General features: G+C 44.7%; 1 protein-coding gene across 4 annotated transcripts in view; it reads right to left on the bottom strand.

The window, feature by feature from the left end:
- The window catches only part of ARHGAP23 (Rho GTPase activating protein 23), a 109,415-nt gene that overhangs the window by 65,033 nt on the left and 20,052 nt on the right, over nucleotides 1-24,330 (bottom strand). The window contains exon 1 of one of the 4 annotated variants that reach the window (XM_073683467.1): nucleotides 13,687-14,271. The exons of 1 other annotated variant lie outside the window; for it this stretch is intronic. In XM_073683467.1, coding sequence (XP_073539568.1) covers nucleotides 13,687-13,875 — 189 coding nt within the window. In that variant the 5' untranslated portion in view covers nucleotides 13,876-14,271. Of the gene's footprint in view, nucleotides 1-13,686; nucleotides 14,274-24,330 lie in introns of those variants that run through there. 2 more of the 4 variants (XM_073683466.1, XM_073683470.1) reach the window with 2 other exon arrangements.

Genomic DNA, 24,330 nt, shown 5'->3' on the forward strand with positions numbered 1-24,330 from the left:
AGGAGAGTCTCCTCTCCTCCGGAACTGGGTACCATCCGCACATAGAGACGCATAGAAGCCGCTTGTACAAATGTACAGTCGCGGTTTCTATGCGTTTCAATGCAAGTCAATGGTGGGAGTTCCGCTGCGCTACCGCAAATTACATGCTGCGGATTTTTGTACGCAGCATAAACGCTGCGGAAAAATCCGCAGCATGTGCATAGAACATGCGGAATCCCCTTGGGGACCATGGGGTGCGGATTACCTAGCGTTTCACAAGCGTTTATGCTTCGGAAATTCCGCAGCATAAACGCTTGAAAAACGCTACGTGGGCACACAGCCTAAGATAGAGGGAATTTCAAGGAATCAGAGCTGCATAGGAGCGTGATGTGACCGCTTTTACCACTGCTGGGTGAATGTGAAGGAAGTGGCCCTGACTAACACTTTTGAGGGCAGAATAGTAGGCACAAGCCTTGAGTGCAGAGATGCAAGATGACATGAATGTTAAAAGCTCAGTCCCTGCCTCAACACTATTTAAGGGGGTTGTCTCAATACTATATACCCTGTTTAAAATGGTGTTCATCTTGGACATGCCATACATTTCTGATAGGTATGGATCGCAGAGGTGAAACTTTTATCTACTTAGAGAATGGGGTCCCATCTCGCCCCGCACAGGAATAGAGGGCATGTGTGGCTCTCGATTCACCACCAAATTCTAGATTGCAGATCCTCCATCGCTGATTATTTTATATCAAAGAAAAGAGCAATATTCAGCGTTATTTTTCCTGACAAAATGCTGGTCACTAGGATGCAATCTGACTGACCTAATTATAAATCAATGGGGGGTGTCAGATGCCAGCGGTGGCCAATAAGGGATAGATATGGCACGCCTTCATTTCTATTTTCTGATCCTATGAAGCAGTGCAACTTTTGGGTGAAGAGGGAACTGGCTTTCATTAGTGAGACCAGTTGTGTATGGATATTGTGGTAAGAAAAAAAAACCTCTCACTAGCGCCACTTCATGTTGGCGGTAGCTACCCGATAAGTCGATGTCCAATTCTTTACCGATCCTCCTTGGCTAATATTCCTAGTCATGATACAAGTGTAGAAACTGAAAAAGGAAAGCGCTTCATGTGTGGATCGATACAACTGGCCAGAGAAGAAACATGCGAGTTGCGCTCACCTTGGCTGGTTGTGCTGGGCAGGCACAACACTGGAAGTAGTACAATAATGTCCACTCGATTACTGACCGCTAGCTTCTAGATGCCCTCGGCAGGGAGCTGATCATAGAATGGGATAAGCAGGAAAAATGTATGCGGTGTCATCCAGGTGCTGTTTGGTCTCCTCCATTACAGCACACGGATGACACCGCATACATTTTTCCTGTTTTATCCAATTTGCGTCAACTGGTCAGACTATGCCTAATAGGGTAGTTTCCGCCATCAGGTGGCATTAGTGAGAATTCTCTCCTCCTATGACAGAACAAAAAAAAAAAAAAAGATAGCGCAGATGTGAACCCACCCATACAACCCTCTGACCCCAACAGAGATCTCGGTACATGAAACCGTAAAGTCTACTGGACAGTCTCCGACATTCTTCATCTTTACCCTATAGCCAAGCAATGCTGTGAGACATATAAAAATTATGCAAAAAAGAACGATTTCAACCAAGAAGTCTGTAGAAGGAAATAGAAGGAAACTAACAGGTTGTTAATTCCCCGGCTGCCATATTTACATCCATGACCACCCTCCGTGTAATGTATATGTAGAAATCTATATGGAGACACAGAGCTGAACACACCGTATTTACTAATCCCAACATTTACAGAATGGTCTCCGCACTAGACAGATAAAGGCAATATTATGTCTCCAAAAAACAGCATATAATCACATCTTACTATGGGACATGCCTGTTAGACTGAACTGGAATTTCAAGGCCAATCAAGTGAGTAATCTACCGTCCTCGAGGCTGAGAAATTATCAGCTGCAATCAGCAGGAGGCCGGCTATACATACCCAATCAGCCTGGAGCTCCACCACTGGAGAAATAAGGCATGACATAATGGATTATCAATACAATGCTGAAAAGTACAACGTCCTGTGCAGTGAAGGACGTTCTTAGTGGCTCACTGCTATGGCTAATAGACGAGGATAATGAATGGGTGCATAGGTGACCATACAATTGACAGAGGTGCGGAGGTGTAAGCCAACAGGTTTCTCTTCTGTCCCCTCTCCACTACCCCATCCTTCAAACCCAGATACCCTAGACTTGGCGAGGATGACATGTTCTCAGAAGAGAGAGGTGTAAACTGCTGATAGATTCCCTGGTGGCTACTCTTCAATGAAAACAAAAAGATCGGGCATGTTGAAATCCCACATGCCCAATTCTACTTTCTCTCTCCGACATCTGCGGTCAGAAGGAAGGCAGTACACCCTAATACACATTTGATGGTTAAACAGATCACCCTAAATTGGCAAGTATGTCTAAAGTTCATCTAATGTGGATTGGCAACTTATGATAAGGAAAAGCAGAGGCTATAGATGACTCACACGCAAGGAAGGACCATGATAACTGCACATATATGAGCATCATAGAATAATATTACTGTATATTACAATAGATTGTATAGAATATATTATATTTCCTGGATTATATTGAGCACATACCTCTTCCATGTCATAGCACGACATATATGAAATTGATAGTGTGGGTTGTATATTTCTAGAATAGGATCAAGTACAGTGGGGAAAATAAGTGTAACATACCTGGCGGCGTCCTTGCATGGTGGTCCATCTCCCACTGTGCAAGAGAGCGCACTTGATCTCCTGTCCAGAGTGTCTCTCTGGCTTCCCTCCATGCTGTCTGTTTGTGTCTGTCTCTGCTGCTTAAGGGCGGCGCCCGATCACTTCCTGCTTTTTGTACCTGCTGTGGGTCACACCCCTTGTGCGTCCTCAGCCTATTGCTGTCTGACACTTGGTATATAGCTCAGCAGCTCCCTTCTATCCCTGCCTGAGCATAGTGTTTTCCTTCAGTGTGTGCTTGCACTCTGAAGGTGCCAGGTCCCGTCTTTGTTTCCTTGTCTGCCTTTCCTGGAGGCTGTATTTCCAGGCCTGTCTGAACTGAGTCCTGTATGTCTCCTGCTTTTTGTATCAGTTCCCGTGTCTGAACTGAGTCCTGTATGTCTCCTGCTTTTTGTATCAGTTTCCGTGTCTGAACTGAGTCCTGTATTTCTCCTGCTTTGCGGTATTAGTTCCCGTGTCTGAACTAAGTCCTGTATGTCTCCTGCATTTTGTATCAGTTCCCGTGTCTGAACTGAGTCCTGTATGTCTCCTGCTTTTTGTATCAGTTCCCGTGTCTGAACTGAGTCCTGTATGTCTCCTGCTTTGCGGTATCAGCTCCCGTGTCTGAACTGTGTCCTGTATGTCTCCTGCTTTGCGGTATTAGTTCCCGTGTCTGAACTAAGTCCTGTATGTCTCCTGCTTTGCGGTATTAGTTCCCGTGTCTGAACTGAGTCCTTTCTGTGTTCTCTTGTCTGTCCTGTCTGAACACGCTCCTTGCCTGTTCGTTCCGCCTTCTTGTGGCCGATTTCCTAGACCCGCTCCTGTTTCTGGTCTGTCCTGTCTGAACACGCTCCTTGCCTGTTCGTTCCGCCTCTCTGGGGGCCGTATTCCCAGACCCGCTCCTGTATCCCGCTGCAGTGTCGGTCTCCTCCGTACACTCAGTTCCAGTCTGAACTCTCTCCTGTCCTTTACCTGTTTTGCCTCTATGTCCGTTCCCTTCCTTTTTCTGCAGAGTCTGAACTCGTACCTAACTCCTGCTTGTTGCCTCTGCAAGTACTGTGTGAGTATTTGGCTCTGTCTTTCCCTTCCTGTCTGTTCCGTGTGAACAGAGCCCTGTCCTCCCTGCTCAGCCTTGTCTGCACTCTAGCTGTGCTTGCCTGTAACCCTCTGCCTGTATTGTTCCTGAGTCCCGGTGTGTACTGGGTCCTATCCCGCCTGTGTTCCTACCTGCTAGTGCCTCCCTGTCTGCACTCTAGCTGTGCTTGTCTTTACCCCCCTGCCTGCATACCTGCCTGCCTGCATACCAGTCGTGCCTGCCTATACCCACCAGTCTGTGTGCCAGCCTACCAGCCTGTTCCTGTATTTCCCTGTGTGGGTCAACAGCCGTGTCCGGGGTCTGTCCTGGAGTAGCACCTGGTCCCTCTGCTCGGTTCCTCCTTGGTGCACTGGCGTCGTATGCCGTCGTGCGACCCTGGTCGGATCGGGTGAATACTTAGTCACGCCCCTCCAGGCATTCACTCTCCGGCACGGTCCAGTGGAATCACTACCAATCACACGCACACGCCGCTTAGCCCGGGCGTGTGCATAACAGCATGCTCAGGCCATGGTTCCCGTTGAGCCCCACGGCCTTCGCCCTCTGAGAAGTTTTCCAGCGAATATATGCATTAAAATAAATAAATAAATTTTTTTTCCCTTAGCTGAGTTCCAGGCGAATTACGCACCGTCCAGATGGATCTATCAGCTCTCGTTCCTGCGGATCCGCCACGTTACTATGGGGATCCAAGACAGTGTCGTGCATTTGTGGAGCAATGCATGCTACACTTTAAGGCCTACCCTCTTTATTTTCCTTCCGATTGGGCTAAAGTGGCCTTTATGATGTCTTACCTGGCGGGTGATGCCTTGGAATGGATCAACCCCCTATATGAAACACAGGATCCGATCCTCCGGGACCTAATGGCCTTCCTGGTGGCCTTTCTAATGGTCTTCGATGATCCTAACCCGGAGGCTCCTGCTGAAGCTTCACTTCCCAATATCCCGGAGCAGCCCCAATGGGTAATGTGTGTGGGTAGCGCAATAGTCCTCCAGCCCAATGAGACTACTGCCCACCCAGAATCCTCTCAGGGTGACTACGCTTTCCGGAATACTTCTCTCAACCTCAAGAGGCAGTCCAGACGTGCTAGACGTAGAGGCAAGCCGTCACGCCAGGGCCTGTCCTCCCTGAGACCTCCTGACCCCAACCTTGAAGTCCCTACTGAAGCTTCATCTCCCTGTATCCCGGAGAAACCCCAATGGGTAGTGTGCGTGGGTAGTGCACCAGTTCTCCTGCCCGAAGAGACTTCTGCCCATCCAGACTCCACACAGGAGAACTTCCTGCACCCGGCATCAGATGCTTCTCTCTCTTTAACCGGTGTGCATGTCCAAGGATGCTCCAAAGCTGTGGTTACCTCTGAGTCTGTGCACCTCTACTACCTGGCGGAGGATCCCCTGTTGCCTCCTGAATCCTCCGGGATACCACTCGATGACAAATGGAGAGAGACTTCTCTACACCCGGTACTCAATACTTTGTCCGCTTCGTCCTGTGAGCCTGACAATGGGTACCCCAAAGTGGTAGTTACCTCCGAGTCTCTACACCCCTCCGACCAGGCGGAGGATCTCCAGTTGTCTCCTGAACCCTTCGGGGTGCTACCTGGTAGCGAAAGGACAGAGACTCTCCTATACTCTGTACCTGATACCTCGCTCGCTTCGTCCAGTGAGTCCAACCTAGTGTACTCCGAAGCAGAGGTTACTCCTGAGTCTCTACACCCCTCCGACCAGGCGGAGGACCTCCAGTTGTGTTCAGAATCCTTCGGGGTGCCACCTGGTGGTGAATGGACAGAGACTTTCCTATACTCTGTACCTGATACCTCGCTCGCTTCGTCCAGTGAGTCCAACCTAGTGTACTCCGAAGCAGAGGTTACTCCTGAGTCTCTACACCCCTCCGACCAGGCGGAGGACCTCCAGTTGTGTTCAGAATCCTTCGGGGTGCCACCTGGTGGTGAATGGACAGAGACTTTCCTATATCCTGTACCTGATACCTCGCTCGCTTCGTCCAGTGAGTCCAACCTAGTGTACTCCGAAGCAGAGGTTACTCCCGAGTCTCTACACCCCTCCGACCAGGCGGAGGACCTCCAGTTGTGTTCAGAACCCTTCGGGGTGCCACCTGGTGGTGAATGGACAGAGACTTTCCTATACTCGGTACCCGATACCTCGCCTGCTTCCTCCAGTGAGTCTGACCTAGTGTACTCTGAAGCAGTTGTTTTCTCTGAGCCTCTGCACTCTTCTGACCCGGCGGAGGACCTCCAGTTGTTTCCTGAATCCTCCGGGGTACCACCAGATAACAAAGAGACAGTGACTTTTCCTCATTATGTACCTGATAACCCGTCTATTTTTTCCTGTGAGCTTGACAAGATGTACCTCGAAGCAGAGATTACCCTCAAGTCTCTGTCCCCCTCCAACCCAGTGAACGACTGGTCCTCGAATTCCCTGCGGAAGATTCTGGCAGGCCTGAAGAAGAGGGGGCGTAAGGGGGGAGGTACTGTAACATACCTGGCGGCGTCCTTGCATGGTGGTCCATCTCCCACTGTGCAAGAGAGCGCACTTGATCTCCTGTCCAGAGTGTCTCTCTGGCTTCCCTCCATGCTGTCTGTTTGTGTCTGTCTCTGCTGCTTAAGGGCGGCGCCCGATCACTTCCTGCTTTTTGTACCTGCTGTGGGTCACACCCCTTGTGCGTCCTCAGCCTATTGCTGTCTGACACTTGGTATATAGCTCAGCAGCTCCCTTCTATCCCTGCCTGAGCATAGTGTTTTCCTTCAGTGTGTGCTTGCACTCTGAAGGTGCCAGGTCCCGTCTTTGTTTCCTTGTCTGCCTTTCCTGGAGGCTGTATTTCCAGGCCTGTCTGAACTGAGTCCTGTATGTCTCCTGCTTTTTGTATCAGTTCCCGTGTCTGAACTGAGTCCTGTATGTCTCCTGCTTTTTGTATCAGTTTCCGTGTCTGAACTGAGTCCTGTATTTCTCCTGCTTTGCGGTATTAGTTCCCGTGTCTGAACTAAGTCCTGTATGTCTCCTGCTTTTTGTATCAGTTCCCGTGTCTGAACTGAGTCCTGTATGTCTCCTGCTTTGCGGTATCAGCTCCCGTGTCTGAACTGTGTCCTGTATGTCTCCTGCTTTGCGGTATTAGTTCCCGTGTCTGAACTAAGTCCTGTATGTCTCCTGCTTTGCGGTATTAGTTCCCGTGTCTGAACTGAGTCCTTTCTGTGTTCTCTTGTCTGTCCTGTCTGAACACGCTCCTTGCCTGTTCGTTCCGCCTTCTTGTGGCCGATTTCCTAGACCCGCTCCTGTTTCTGGTCTGTCCTGTCTGAACACGCTCCTTGCCTGTTCGTTCTGCCTCTCTGGGGGCCGTATTCCCAGACCCGCTCCTGTATCCCGCTGCAGTGTCGGTCTCCTCCGTACACTCAGTTCCAGTCTGAACTCTCTCCTGTCCTTTACCTGTTTTGCCTCTATGTCCGTTCCCTTCCTTTTTCTGCAGAGTCTGAACTCGTACCTAACTCCTGCTTGTTGCCTCTGCAAGTACTGTGTGAGTATTTGGCTCTGTCTTTCCCTTCCTGTCTGTTCCGTGTGAACAGAGCCCTGTCCTCCCTGCTCAGCCTTGTCTGCACTCTAGCTGTGCTTGCCTGTAACCCTCTGCCTGTATTGTTCCTGAGTCCCGGTGTGTACTGGGTCCTATCCCGCCTGTGTTCCTACCTGCTAGTGCCTCCCTGTCTGCACTCTAGCTGTGCTTGTCTTTACCCCCCTGCCTGCATACCTGCCTGCCTGCATACCAGTCGTGCCTGCCTATACCCACCAGTCTGTGTGCCAGCCTACCAGCCTGTTCCTGTATTTCCCTGTGTGGGTCAACAGCCGTGTCCGGGGTCTGTCCTGGAGTAGCACCTGGTCCCTCTGCTCGGTTCCTCCTTGGTGCACTGGCGTCGTATGCCGTCGTGCGACCCTGGTCGGATCGGGTGAATACTTAGTCACGCCCCTCCAGGCATTCACTCTCCGGCACGGTCCAGTGGAATCACTACCAATCACACGCACACGCCGCTTAGCCCGGGCGTGTGCATAACAATAAGTATTTGATACATTGCCGATTTTGCAAGTTTTCCCACCTACAAAGAATGGAGAGGTGTGTAATTTTTATCGTAGGTACACTTCAACTGTGAGAGACAGAATCTTAAGAAAATCCAGAAAAATCACATTGTATGATTTTTACATAATTTGAATTTTATTGCATGAAATAAGTATTTGATGCAATAGAAAAACAGAACTCATTATTTGGTACAGAAACCTTTGTTTGCAAGTACAGAGGTCTGACATTTCCTGTAGTTCTTGACCAAGTTTGCACACAGCAGGGATTTTGGTCCACTCCTCTATACAGATCTTCTCCAGATTTTTCAGGTTTCGGGGCGGTCATTGGGCAACACTGAGTTTCAGCTTCCTCCAAAGATTTTCTATTGGGTTCAGGTTTGGAGACTGGCTAGGCCACTCCAGGATCTTGAAATGCTTCTTACGGAGCCACGCCATAGTTGCCCTGGCTGTGTGTTTCAGGTCATTGTCATGTTGGAAGACCCAGTCATGACCGATCTTCAATGCTCTTACTGAGGGAGGGAGGTTGTTGGGTCAAAATCTCGCAATACATGACCCCATCCGTCCTCCCTTCAATACGTTGCAGTCGTCCTGTCCCTTTTGCAGAAAAGCACCCCCAAAGTATGTTGTTTCCCCCACCATGCTTCACGGTTGGGACAGTGTCCTTTGGGTTGTACTCATCCTTCTTCTTCCTCCAAACAAAAGTGGAGTTGATACCAAAAAGTTCTATTTTTGTCTCATCTGACCACATGACCTTCTCTCATGCCTCCTCTGGATCATCCAGATGGTCATTGGTGAACTTCAAACACGCCTGGACATGTGCTGGCGTGAGCAGGGGGACCTTGCATGCCCTGCAGGATTTGAATCTATGATGGGTAGTGTGTTACTATGTTTGAGACTGTGGTTCCAGCTCTCTTCAGGTCATTGACCAGATCCCACCATGTAGTTCTGGGCTGATTCCTGACCTCTCAGAATTATCCTTACCCCACGATGAAAGATCTTGTATGGAGCCCCAGACCAAGGAAGATTTAGGCTATGTTCACACGTTGGGTTTTTCAGCGTTTTTTGCTGCATGATTTTTATGCAAATTTTCAGCTGCATTTTGCAGTACCTGCAAAGTCTATGAGAAATCAGAATTCTCTGTTCACACATCTTGTTTTTTTGCGGCATATTTTGTGCCTTGGTTGGGTTTTTAGAAAATAGAGCATGTCACTTCTATTACCATTTTTTTACCCATAGGAAGTAATGGGTGGTGAAAAGAACGCTGAAAAAAAGCACCAAAATTTGCATCAGCGTTTTTGATGGCAAAATATATTTTTTTTTTTTACAGAACTTTATGTACATGCATAAATAGAGACAAAAGGTCAGGGGGAAAAAAATGCATCAAAACCTGCGTTTTTGACGCAGCTTATATCCTGCCAGAGATAAGTTTTGCTGCAGATTTGTAACCTAAAAAAACCCAATTTGTGTGAACATAGCCTGACAGTCATCTTGTGTTTCTTCCATTTTCTAATAATTGTGCCAACGGTTGCTGCCTTCTCACCAAGCTGCTTGCCTATGGTCCAGTAGCCCATTCCAGCCTTGTGCAGGTCTAAAATTTTGTCCCTGATGTCCTTGGACAGCTCTTTGGTCTTGGCCATGGTGGAGAGATTGGAGTGTGATTGATTATGTGTGGACAAGTGTCTTTTATACTTTTATACAGGTAACAAGTTCAAACAGGTGCAATTAATACAGGTAATGAGTGTCGAGTAGGAGGGCTTCTTAAAGAAAAACTAACAGGTCTGTGAGAGCCAGAATTCTTGCTGGTTGGTAAGTGATCAAATACTTATTTCATGCAATAAAATGCAAATTAATTATGTAGAAATCATATAATGTGATTTTCTGGCTTTTATTTTTAAATTCTCTCTCTCTCACAGGTGAAGTGTACCTACCATAGAAATTACAGACCTCTCCATTCTTTGTAGGTGGAAAAAGTTGCAAAATCTGCAGTGTATCAAATTCTTATTTTCCCCACTGTATGTGGGGATATTGAGGCCTACAATGATGAGAAAAACTCAAAAGTTAAAACATTTCCAAAGTGTACTACTTTCAGCTCAGATCCTTCGAGTCGATGGAACGAGAAGAGAAAGGTCTCAGCAATAAGAGGTGCTGGCGATACATCTTCAGGCTATGGGATGCTATACAGTACACCATAACCTACAACAGACTGTGGAAATTATCATCTCCAAAATATATAAAATACAGGGTAGCATGAGCTCAAGGGCAGAGTATAATCTGCCAGGATTAGAGAATACAGTGAAGATTATAATCTCCTACAGACTGTTGTATACTGATCGCAGATGAATAGGTACCAAATGTATGCATTACAGTACACCATCAGACTCCATGAATCGCACCCCCTCATCATTCAATATTCTCGTTATACACTTCTTGAGTAATACATGGCTCTCCAAGGGGGTGGGGCACGCTATGTACAATAATGTGGATCTGAATAGATTTTTCTGGAATTGCTCACTTTCAGATTGGCATTCCTACTAAGACTCCTTGTTATAAGCCCTGTGTATGAACATGTGCGGCCCATGTCCGCAGCTATAGGAATTCACCACATTGGTACTTTAATGTGGTTTCCAGACCAAGCATGGACGAAATTCTCCAACTAATGAAAAACAAGTCACAAATGCAGAAGAAATGAAAAGTTTCTCAATTGTGAGAGGAGATCGAGTACATTCTAGTACAGATCTGAGCACATTTTGTAACATCCCAAATGATTTTAAGAGTTTATTACCAGCACGTGCGGCTACCAGCCAAGGTCACCTTTGTGGGAACAGAGATATCAGGATGGGCACAGAGAAAATATGACTTTGATGCTTTTAAAGTGACCTGCTTTGTTTTAGGGAGCAGTAGCAGTGAAGCTTCAGAAGGTAGTATGGATAAGGGCCTTCGAGCGGGGGTCTTTGTGGATTGCATTCATATGTATCAAAGCCAAATCAAAGAGGAAGGGCGGGGGGGCTCTTCATTTGCCATGAAAAGATCCACATCAATCTCATCATGTGAAATGAACAGATTCCAACTAAACCATTTATTCAGTTCTTGTGGGGCTTATTTTAAAATTATGTTTGATTGTTGGAGACAGTGTACACATAAGGGGACAGTATGTTATATCTTGTGGTCTTTCACTAAGATCCAGATGTTTTGACCCATTATTGACTATTACACATTTCTATGCATCCCTTACATTCATCTTGAACTGCTGTTTCTAGACATTCTTACTTTCCCTCCCAAATTAAGGCCCATAATGGGGTATAAACACTTGATCACCAAACTAGTGCTCATAAGGCACTGGAAATCACCAGAGCCTCCATGCCTGTCTGAAGTGATCTCCGCCTCAGACACCATTTGCACCTATGAGGCGCACTGCTCTTGCTAAGTTTTTGGGAACCTTAGTCCACCTATTCTATTTCACTCTCCGATGCTACACAAGTACACCAATTTATGGACTGTTTGTTGTCTGGAGACCCTGTACAAGTCTCCAGAATGCTCTCCTATTCGAAAAGATGTTCTTATCCCCATATAGTTTCTTTTGTCTTGTTACCTTTCTTGGTAATTGTTTAACTTGTACTTTACTGAAAACCTAATAATTATTGAAAAGAAAATTATGCTGACTATTCTAAAACTTGCCAGTATACATTGGTGAAAATGTGGCCAAATATTGTATGCACCTGATATCAATTGTTTACAGGATGAATTCTCATCGCCACATAATAAAAGAAAAAAAGAATAGATCTACCTGTGACCAAACATTTTTGTATCCCTGATGACAGCATCATAGACATGAAGTTACTGGTATTAAAAGGTAACTTCAATTATCAGAGAGACAGAAAAATTTGGGAATTCAAACTCATGACAACCTTTGATACACTCAGTGCAGGAATGAATGTGTCGCATGGATTTATGTCATTTCACATCAACTAAGCAATGTGCTCCTCAGACCTGTGGGGGCATCACAGCCCCAGAACAGACCTCAATCACAGAACAATAAAACTTTCACACTCCTTATCTATGAACTGATCCAATATTTATGACCACAACTCATTCTCCCCCGTCCCATAGTAATAATTCTGCTTCACGTCACTTGTCTCATCTATTGCATTATTCTTGTGCCCTGTTGTGTATAAATATGTGATTCTTCAGATTTTGTGTTATTCTATGCCTGATGAAGAAGCCTGAGTAGTCTCAAAAGCTTGCAATTTGTTACCATCTTTTCAGTTAGCCATTAAAAGGTATCAACCACTGAGGACTCTCAAATCTTAACATTTACCTTTCAGCACGACAACGACCCTAAGCATACCTCCAAATCAACTAAAGAATGGCCCAGCCAGAGACCAGACATGAATCCAATAGAAAATATTTTTGTTCACCTGAAAAGAGCGCTTGTACACAGGAGATGCCCTCACAATCTGACAGATTTGGAGCACTACTGCAAGGAAGAGTGGGAAAAGATTGGCAATTCTAGATGTGCCATGCTGATAAGATCCAAAAAGACTGAATGCTATGAAAAATGCAAAGTGTACTTCAATAAAGCATTAGTTTATGGTGTGCGTATTTTTGCAACCACAATATTTTAGTTCTTTATTTTTTTTCCAACCCAAAAAGATTTCAGTTTGTTTTTCAATGGAATAGTACTGATTATGGGTGACATTAAAAGGTGAAAACAGTTCTGAAATAATTCTTCTTGGTATGATTTTTTTACCTATAATTTTAACAGGGATGTGTAGACTTTTTATATCCACTGTATATGGCGAGCTTTACTCTCCCACTCTCAACTGGAAGTGACCTGGACGTACATGTGTATGGTGGAGTGGGGATCTCTCGCCAATTAGGGGAATGTAGGGCCCCAAGTTCCTCACTTTGCAATACAAGGCAGCTGCATCAAGTAGAGGAAAAGGACAGCTGGACGCACGCATGAGCACACTTGAAGTCTATTGGAGTGTATTTTTCCTTTTTTTTTTTCCTTTTCGGGAATATTCATAATTTGAGCTAACCAAACAATATCCTGTTAGTTTGCCATTTCATTTTAATAAAATTAAAGAATGTCCCTAACGTAAATGAGTAATTGTAAAACTGTAATATCACAGTCGCCTAATACTGTCAATGCACGACTTGCATGATTACTGTACGTCATGGTGAATTATCACGTCTGTCATTACCAGACATGTCATTATCATTATCTGGCAATGATTTACATGATAAACAGGAAGCTTTCATTTAAGTATTGATTACCTTGTCATGTCAGGTAGGAAGCCACTACACCTATGAGTATACCTACATACAGATAGTGGCAGAGGAGCCGCACACCATGACATCCCATGTATGGCACTGTGCAACGATCAGCAGTTCCCAAACTTAATCTCCCTGAACTATGCCATTTTCATCCAAGCGGAAGCCGCTGCAGTAGGGGAAAAAACACAGCTGACCGTCATAAAACGAAGGAAACTATGGACCCTGAAATTTACTAATACCCAATGCTGAAAGATGGCCACTGCCCTGGACACATGCAGTCACATATATACAGAAACCAAATATTCTGCATTGCTAAGGGACGGTCTATAAGTAGCACCGTGCTGCTCGGCATACTACACATTGCACTGAGAGGATATATATATATTTAGTTAGACATTGTCTGCATACTTCAGTCCAGCATTAGACCGTGTAAACACACGGCCGCACATACTTCTGCTACTAAGGAGTTAATAGGCCATGCATCTTACCCCTTGCTGAACACCCCAATGGGAACCCCTGGTCCTGGTTGGAAGCGTTGCTGACTTTCGTTGTCCATTTCTTGAGCTTGCGAGCCAAATACAACATGGCTCAGGAGAGCTACAATCCACTCCTACTACCTTCTCCCAGCACCAGTTTGGCCCCTCAGGGCCCGACATGCTTCTTTGCATAACTGGCATATTCTGATAAAAAGTAAAATCCGCTTGAAAGAGACGAGAGTGTTTCCCATTATCCCACACTTGTCATTCCCAAGGCAGAGGGTAGACTTTAGGGAATAGTTGACAAAGGGTGAGAGGTGACGAAGGGAAGAGCTGACACGTTTGGACACAAAGCGAAAAGCAAGTGTCAAGGATCTGTATGACAGATCTGCTGCAACCCAGAAGTTCACAACAGACGGGTGGTCATGGGCCACTGAATGGAAGTGAGCGCAGGACAAGGGAAACACAGACGGGGAGAAAATGGAAAGATGGATGAAAGAAAAGCAAGAAAGAAGAGAGCCCAACAGAAAAGCACAACTCCTGGGAGGGAAGGTCTTCAGCACACAAAGAAGCAGTCACAGCCAGCCATTCACATACACAGGGGAAAACTCCTGGTCGCATGTGAGGCAGCTGCCACGGGCTCTTACCCCACCCTGCATGTGCCTCTCCCTCGCTAAGTGTCCTCTCCACACCCCTACCACTGTCTCTCTCCAGCCCCAAAGCTGACAGCAGCACAAGTGGGGGCTGGCAGGCCGCTAGTGAGGGGAGAGGGGGTGAATTGAAGCTTAACCTGCCATCAGCACTACCCAGACTGTCTGCCTAGGACACTGTGTCTGTGGGAGCACACAGTATGTTTATCGATGGGTGCCAGGCTATGTATTTGTGGGTGCCAAGATGCTATTCTGACTCACACAGAGATTGACAAGCCATGCCAGGTTTTGTTTAATGAAAAAATGCCAGAAGTGCACCTTACAATGGGTCAGCCAAACTGTGTGCCTGACTGCTAGGAATGCCATGATGGGCAACTGCCAGAGAAGTGTCAGAAAATATGCTAGCCTGTGTCAGATAAGGGCACAGCTGCTGGAGCGGAGATCATTATAAGTAATCAGTATAATATGCCCAGTAAAGAGCAGTCAGAAAGTTTACAGAACCACTGTCGCTTCCCTTGTCACTCTTCTGTCCCTGTGTGCAGATAGCTCTCACTGTTCTATGGCTTTCCAACTTTTTCACGTTTCCTTCCTTCCTAAACATGTTCTCAGTAAGTGCAGATCTCAGGGACATTGGAAAAGTAGGAGAGAGGCTAGCCTAAAAAACACGGGGAAGGGGGGGGGGGTCTGGGTATCAGGGCAGAATGGATCAAAAATGTGTCATGTAGAGGGCAGAGAATTTAAAGGCCTGTAAGACACCTTAAACTGGATGTTTTTTCTTAAAAACAAAGTTATTTGGTCCAGGGGCTTAAGATTAGTATTGCAGCTCCATTCACTTCAATAGGGATGAGATGCTGACAGTTTTTTTAAACCTTGGACAACCCTAAGACGCAGGAAAGAAGTGTCACCTAACATAAAAAACAGAGTTTAGGAGTACCAGAGTGGCCAATAAGACTATTAGTTTGCTGTTGGGAACCACATTTTGGGTTATTTTGTATTAGTGATTTTTGAAGGTTTTAATATTGATCCAAAATAATACCTGGAGTTGGTGAAATAGCTCCTACAGCAACACTCCAACCCCTACAATATGATACATTACGAGTATACATTTTCAAGGATCATGACATTATATTAGGTGCCCTGGTGTCACTAAAGGTTTCCATGAAGTCAATGAGAATCAATAGGAAGCAGTCTTGTAAATAATGGTTCTTATATCAAAATGATCATGACCACCATGTGTGAATAATGGGTCCATATAGAGCGCTTCATAGCGGTCTGCCAGTCCTGACACGTAAAACTGCATTTGAAGTGCATTCTCCAGCCCTTGTGTACCACTACTCCATACAAAGCCTTTCATAGTGGTCCACCAGCCCTGACAAGTAAAATAGTGCTGCCACAAAACACTCAAACCCTTTGAAGTGCATTTTCCGGCCCTTGTGTACCACCACTCCGTACAAGCTGTCAATTGTCCAGCACTCCGTAAAACACACTGTAAAACAAGTTCACAAGGACCAAGACAAGTCCTCAAACTCCAGAATGGAGTCTACAGGGGAGAGCACTGCAAACACAACACAAAGCCACTGACAGAAGTGGGAGTCTGAAATTAATTATTCATACAGATCCAGGACAAAGACCATTGAGGGGGAGTGGGCGAGGTGGGCCAGGATTGTTAACCCATCAGGGGAACTATGCACGATACCACAACCCTTCTCATGGTGAACATCAGGAATATCAGACGAGAGTTTATCTGATTCTTGTGGTTATTACCCAGGGCTTCTATCATACAAGATGTGACCCACATATTGATTATTGTGCTGATTGTGGACCATTGTGTACAGCTTAATATTTTACTTGCATTCAGACTATTTTTACAGCAATGACGTTATTTTCTGACCCATACAAAAATGTGGTGACGTCATCTAAGCAGTCAGCAACTGGATGGCACTGATGGATCGACACGGGCAGAGAATCCTGGTATCAGCATCGCAGGAACGGTGTCAAAGTTAGATGGTAGTTAAATTGCTGTTTGAGAAGACAGGTTAGGATTTAGCCAAAATTTCTGTACGGATTGGAAAACACCTTTTATTATAATCTGGCATTCATGTGTCAATCATACTAATTGAAGAAGCCTCCTGGTCACCAGCCATAATCACCACAGTAAGGACGGAGCTAATATATGATGATGTGCCTGGGCAGCGAGGATGCTCAGTTGTTACCACTGGGATCAAGGAGTTTGTACGTTTTAGCATTTTGATTATTTTCTAACTTTTTTTTACCTCATTTACCAACAGGACAAAAGACTTGGCAAGGATCAGATACATGTGTATTTGTACAGATATATTATTTCCTTATTAGAGGAAACATCAGTCCGACTTACCATTTATTCGGTGAAATTGCCAGGCTGCCTAGATATATGCTGCTTTTTTCAATTTCCATTGAAGTTTATGGAAGTTCTTAATACTTCCAGTTCTTAATACTTTACTGCCATAAAAAAATAATACAGACATACAATGGCTTTTAAGGGTGGTTTATCTGTCCCCCAAAGTCTACAGTAATTTCTCTTTTCAAGTCTATTCACATTCAGAATAACTATGATCAGCCAACTGCAGAGCTTGGCCATTTCTATCTGCTCCATTCAAACTCTACTATGGCTGCACAGCGAGAAGGACTGGGGGTTTCAGGACCCCTATTCTAGTGATCAATGCAGGCTCCAGTGGAGGGACCCCTAGCAATCAGATATGTACTGCCAGTCCAATGGATAAGTGACAAATCCCTGTATTACAACCTCTTTACTGGTGCGAATCCGCAATAACAGACATAACATATATCAGACTGGTGAATTAATTACATTGCTGTATACTGACCACCAAACACCAGGTATACTAGAGCAAGAGAATAAAACGGCCACCCAGATATCCTTATAAAACATATACAACCCATAAGCAAATGCATCTGATTTCTCATCTTTATCATAAAAGTGATATACATATTAAAAATAATAAGTATTAGTAGTAAAAAGTACTGACCCTTTTCTGCTCAACACACAGTCTGGAGGACTGTCACGTACCGCTGCAGCTCATCAGTAGGCACAGCACTACTGCTCATATCTGGTGTGTATGTATATATGTATATTTATATATTTTTTTTTCTGTATGCAGAATGACTAATAATAGAAATATAATGCAAACAGAGGTGGCATGAAAGTAACCTGTACTGGGGCATTACTAACACAAATACTGCTACACCCATCAGTACCTTCCTATAGTAATGGCCATGTACTGACAAAATATACTGAGACTTGTAGTTCCAGCTCCAGTTTATATCTTCTATTAGGCATAAGACTATTGTTTACCGTTCTGTTTTTACCCAAAAGCTGCAAAAAAATTGTATAAAAAAATAATACAGAAAAAATTGCAGCAATTAGTTTTCCAATTACTGTTTTTATTATTTGTGATTAGTATTTTCGCCATCCTTTAAATGACAATATAACAATATGAAGCCGTCCTGTATTTTCTGGAATATTTTCGCTCCCTACCAGCCTTGTATTACTAGATGGAGGATAAAAGCATGTGCGCGCACAGGAATAGATCATTATCTCCACAGTGACCTGGGATTAGCTGACATGTCTAGGTGGGTGACAATAAAACATGCTTGGCCACACATGAACGCATTATTTGGGGTGAGCACACACAGACAATGATGGAGAGGTAGGAATGAAGCCAGGCAGGGCGTGTGAGCATATTATAGGAGATATGTGTAGGACGAGGTAGGTGCACCTGTTACACCCATCAGCTCACTCTCACTGGCCGCACAATGGGATCATACAGGATACAGCGAGGCGGGAGCACAAGGGAAGCTGCATGTATACAAACTGCCGGCAGTGAATCATATCACCCCATCCCCATAGTAGGCGCTGTATGGAGAGAAAACATTTCCAGAACATTTTGGATACTTCTGAAAGCATTCCAAATATTTCATACTGCAGAAAAAAGTGTGACCAAGGTTCATGCCCCAAGGGGACGTTTCAAGTGGGATATCTGGGCAAGAGTGCGGCACGATTCAAGATTTACTGTGCAATTGCCCCATATAATAGTAGCAGGCAGTCAGATTGTCCAGCCGCAGCACATATTTGGGAAATCTATTTAATGGGAACCTGTCACAGTGAACATGCAGTCCTATCAGTGGACAGCATCGTGTATAGCAGGAGAAGCTAAGCAGGAATATAGACTGTGGGGAAAGATTCGGTATAGCTTGCACTATATGCATAGAAATGCCAGCTCGTTCTGTGCTCAGCAGTCCAGTGGGCGGTCCTAACCAGCAATGGACAGCCTTCCATGTGTCAGTGTGTATACAGAGATTTCTGTCTATCACTAAGAAAGCCCATTCGACTCCTAAACCCATACTGAGCCTGGATTAAAATAAGCATAAGCATCAAGTGGGCGGTCCTAATCAGTGATTGACACACTGTAAGTACACAGACACAGGGAATCCTGTCAATCACTGATTAGGACTGCCAACTTGTAAGCTTATTTATTGAAATCCCTGCTAATTCTGGGCTTAGGCAGTATAGATAGAGAGCAATGTCTGTGTACAATGGCACAGGAACATCTGTCAATCATTGATTAGGACCGCCCACTGGACTCCTAAATCCAAAATGAGCAACATTTAAAGAATGAAGTACAAAGTGCACGGAATCCTTTCCCCACCGGCTATTTATCGGCTCAGCTCCTCATGCTCTATAACACGATGCTTAGACATGAGCATGTTCAATATGACAGGTTCACTTTAAATAGATTTTCAGATCCCCCTACATGTCTAATATATTTGCATTTTGTTGTCATGTCTGCCTCCTCAGGTCCAGTCAGATATGAATTGTACAGATCCGATTGCTTCATGTGTAGTCAACATACCACTGCATTAATATATATATTAACCTCTTGTGGCGATGCTGGGAATATGTGGGGAACTGGCGGTCATCCCTCACTAAAGTGAATGAAATTCCTGTGTCAGGGCTGTGTGCGCAGGAAGGGGCAGTGCAGGCCGCAGGTTCCTGTGGAGTCAGCACAGGATATTACTAGCAGGTTTAGCACCTTCCTCTCCGCTGTACTGTCCCCTGTCTGCCCACCTCCTCCCTATGTCAGGGGACATGCTTACTACAAACATCCCACACTGTGTGCTTGCTCACAGGATTCCCATGTGGTCACGGCCCCAGCACATTGTGTTTATTAGTCATTATCATCTTCTGGATCATGTGTGAATGGATGTTACATGAGGTTTATTGTGCCATCATTTTAGCATATCCACAAGTCAGTAATGGAGAATGATAGATCACGTGGCTTCTATCAACATGCATTTATATGCCACAAAAAAAGCTAACTTATGACCACAGTAGTCAACAATTGCAAACAAAGTCAATGGAGAGTCGAACTGCTATGGTATAAAACCCAAAGTGATAAAGAAAAAATGACCGGACTGGAAGAACTATCATAGGTAATAGCATATGTCTAGATGTAGTGGTTACCTGGATTGATTTATAACGTTCTGTTATAAAAGTGATGCCTATAAAGAAGGAACGTATGCATGTGTACAGCACAGCAATTAAGTTATATCCAAACATCAGAAGGATTATCCCTTACATGAAGCTCCAGGACCACGGCGCAGCAGGGCACCAGTTTCTCATGCATGCTCTGCTCTGCCAACCCTACACATCTCCTAGTGGGGAGAGAGATAATCTGCTGCCAGACACCTCTCACAGAGCTCATCTCTCAAGAATATAGTATAGTGCATACTGAAATGCAACATGTCCAATCCTTTTTCTTCCCAAAATCCAATACATTAAATCGGCGAGTTAGGACGACTTTAGTGTAAATGTATAGTCACAACCCTTAGTCATGTTAAACAGGCAAACTAAGGCTAGGGTAAAACATTTCAGTATCAGGGCCGGTTGAGATGTCCCCTCACACATGAACCTTCTAGGATCCTGGCAAGATGTATATCAGTGAAATGTGTCTACAAGAACCTAGTTTGTCTGCATTGTTTCACTACCAAAGATCATTTTATAACTTGCAGCTGGAGTCTTGGGCAGAGACAGTGGAGGCAAATCTGTCCTTTGTGTAAACTATTAGTCCCGGAGCTTCCATCAGCTTCGGGCATTGTGTATGTTTGTTCCTATGAATGTAAATGGTGAAGATTAAAAGCGGACATCTGGAAAAGCAGGAAAAGTTCAATCCAATGAGACAGGAAATAAGAACAGAGGGCTGCTGACCTGACTTCTCCCATTTGGATCCCACGCACCAGGGAGAAAGCACAATACAGGGGGAAGATCCCCTCACATGTAATTCTTTGTAATGGCTTCTCTGCATCAGCCAGTCATCAGCCACTATTACATTTTATATTGCTATGAGATGGCAAAGTTGTAATAGTGTAAAAAAAATAATTAGAATAAGCAGAAAAAGTAATGAACTAGAAAACTACAAAACAATCTATGGGGTGGCTGGGGCTTTGGTGTGCCTTAAAGCCCCTATTGCAAAATCCCTAATAGCGACCTCAAGTATTAAGGGTCATTAGTAGTACTGGTCTTCTCAGATGGGCAAAAGGGACATTTAGGACCCCTCTAGGCACCATTACCCAGGGTCGACTGCAACCTCAACACCCATTATACTTATGCCCCCCTAGGGGGGAGAAAAAACTAACACTGTTTACCTGAAATGTCAGATAGTCGGGATTCCCACCTCGGAGACCCTCAATTTTTGAACAATTATGAGTTCCATTTTATAGCAGATGGATGAGGTGGCAGCAAAAAGAGGTTACATGCAGGTGAGAGCCACCAGTACATATGGGCACAAGACTCCCGCACTGAGCTCTGGCCATTAGCGGTAACTATTAGACAGGTGGACACTGGTACCCGCAAATCGTATCATAAGAGCATAAGCTCTCCCCTGATAACCTATAATAGGAGAAACGCGTCGGGTGGCACCTAGGGCAAGTTTAGGGCAGACCAGGTAAGACTAGCTGTGGATTGCCCTAGTAAGGGCAGGCGTCTTGTGGGGCGATATGGCTACAATAAAACGAAATAGGGCATAACAGGGCCAGCTCAAGGCTCTGCCTCCTTCTGACCAGATGGGGAGCCTTTAAAACAACGACATGAAGGAAGGACCTCATTTCTGTCATATGGATGAAACAGATGGGTGAGAAAGTTCCATTTATTAAACACTCACTATTGATTTTCTCACTCACATGTATATTTGGTATTATAATAATAATAATCTTTTTATTTATATAACGCCAACATATTCCACAGCGCTTTACAATTCAGAAAATTTACAGACATTATGGGCACTGTCCCCATTGGGGCTCACAATCTAGATTCCCTATCATTATGTCTTTGGAGTGTGGGAGGAAACTGGAGAACCCGGAAGAAACCCACACAAACACGGGGAGAACATACAAACTCCTTGCAGATGTTGTCCTTGGTGGGATATGAACCCAGGACCCCAGCACGGCAAGGCTGCAGTGCTAATCACTGAGCCTCCGTGCTACCCATATATAGCCATTTAAATTCTTCTATATGTACTTTGCACATGAATTTTTGATGACTTCTGTCATATAGGCAATGTATGACTATTAGTTCTAGCATTAAGTGATTGAGACTTAATTTGACTCAGTGTCCACCACTGTGGTTGTAGAGTTGATAAGATAGAGTATGTGATACTATGTTTTTTATCCATGAATATTAAAAGTAAAGTTTTATGATACTCACCATTGCGGCAATTACATGTTATGTTCAGAACACATCTCAGAGACTTCACTGGTTCAAACTCTTTCACTTGTGAAACGCGTTTTGGGATGCAGGCGATCACTTTGTCTGGATAGTACTGCCTGCAAACAAGTCTTCATTTTCCTATGATCCTTTCTCTACAAAAATTAGCATGCACACAGCTTTCCCAATGTACAGCATATTCGTTTTAATAGAGAAGCATTTATAAGGCACCTCTGATGCCGCTTATGTCACAGGATTAGACAACCGTCCAATGCGTCTGTACTCCAACATAGACAAGTGATCAAGCTCACATAAGCAAAATATTAACACAAAATTGAATAGGGTGGATCGACCTGACCACTTACATGCAGTGACTATCACTGCAAACAGGCACAATAATCCCTATGTGTAAACTCTGCCTAATAGGAACTGAGAGATCAGCTGCCAGTAAATGCAGCTTGTGCTTTGTAAACCACTGCAGGTATTTATAGGAAAGTCCTGGCTATAAGTTTACCTTGTACTTTATAAATGGGACGGAAATTGTGTCAAGTGGTTCCCAGATTTCATGAACGCAACACAATACAGCCTCCGAGTGTAAGAAACACACGGAAGAATGCGAGAGCACACATCAAAGAATAGAGGGAAAGAAACTATGCATTGGGGAAAGGTAATCAACGAGAACATATACAATCACTGAGAAAACAAGTAGAACAAACAGGAACAAATGGCACAAACTGCAGATATACATAACGGTGGAAATGGTTTGCATATGTTGTGTTTTATCGTAGATGGTGCTTATAGGGTCGTGACTTCAGTGATCACTAGATGCAGCTTCCATGGTGGGTTTTTTCCACTATTGATCTTTAAGGCATTCATATGCATATTCATGGAAGGAGGTCTCATCCACATGGACGATCTCCAATAGACCTTCTACAGGGTAAGATAAATTAGTAAAAATGGCAATGATTGTCGATATAGCAAGGTGTTAAAGGGATTTTCCATGCTGAAATGAAAAGTCTGCAATCACTATGAGACAGTGTGCCCTGTATGCTCCGAGCGAGTTGTGGTCACGTCACTGCTTGTATGCAATTTGCAAACTTGAGGTCAATTGCCGAATAGTCTCCTCAATACAAGAGAATTGACAGAAGTCGGATGAGACATTAGTCCACATATTACTGCAAATATGCAAATCACATATAGCCATGTGACCACCCTCTTACTTGGGACTTATAGGGCACACAGTCAGGATTCACAATGACTGCAGACTTTTCATTTCACCCTGGCAGCAAGGTGGCTCAGTGGTTAGCACTGGGTTCAAATCCCACCAAGGACAACATCTGCAAGGAGTTTGTAAGTTCTCCCCATGTTTGCCTGGGTTTCCTCCGGGTTCTCCGGTTTCCTCCCACACTCCAAAGACATACTGATAGGGAACTTAGATTGTGAGCCCCAATGAGGACAGTGATAATGTCTGAAAAGCACTGGGGAGTATGCTATATAAGCAATGCATAATAAATAAAATAAATTAATTTCACCCTGGAAAATCCCTTTAATGTTATAAAGGACAAGATTTCTAACTGTTAGAACCTTGCTCTTAGGTTTTTTTGTCCTTTGCTGGTCACATGACCTTGTTGGCCTATTTAAGCCTGCTCCGCCCTTCTGGCTTTGCTGGACTTCATTGTATATCTACTTTCTAGCTAGCCTGTGCTCTGTGTCTTGCTCTGTTAGTTTGCTTGGTCTACTGACCTCTATGTTCTATATATTTTGTTTGTTCGTCTGTCTGCTACTATTTCTGTTAGGAGGTGTCCCATATTCCTCCCAGTCCTTAGTACTTGTAGGGATTCCTTCCCCACATCTATAGGTCTCCGTACAGACTAGCTTAGGACTTTAGCAGGTCTGATCGCAGGATCAGGTCCCCTGTTACATCGTAGGGATTAAGCTGAGTTCTATCGTAGGGACAGATCTCCTCTCTTTCCTTAGCTCTGGTAGCAGAACATAACAGTAAGTCCAGCCAGCAAATTCTCTAAGGAAAGATTTTTCTGTTCCATCATGGTGTCGGTTCAGGATTTGGTTCATCGCCTGCAGGGACTCTCTCTGGAGGTGGCCGAGCTCCGTCAGCACGTGAGTAACTGTCCTGGAGCACATTTCTTGGAGCCTAATGTATGTTTGCCGGATTTATTTTTTGGTGAACACCGAGAATTTTTTTCATTTAAAAATGCTTGCTTATTGTATTTTCGTTTGAGACCTAAGTCC

Source organism: Phyllobates terribilis, unplaced genomic scaffold, assembly GCF_046119375.1.
Source record: "Phyllobates terribilis strain yellow unplaced genomic scaffold, ASM4611937v1 Scaffold_5__5_contigs__length_657084704, whole genome shotgun sequence".
NCBI lineage: Eukaryota > Metazoa > Chordata > Amphibia > Anura > Dendrobatidae > Phyllobates > Phyllobates terribilis.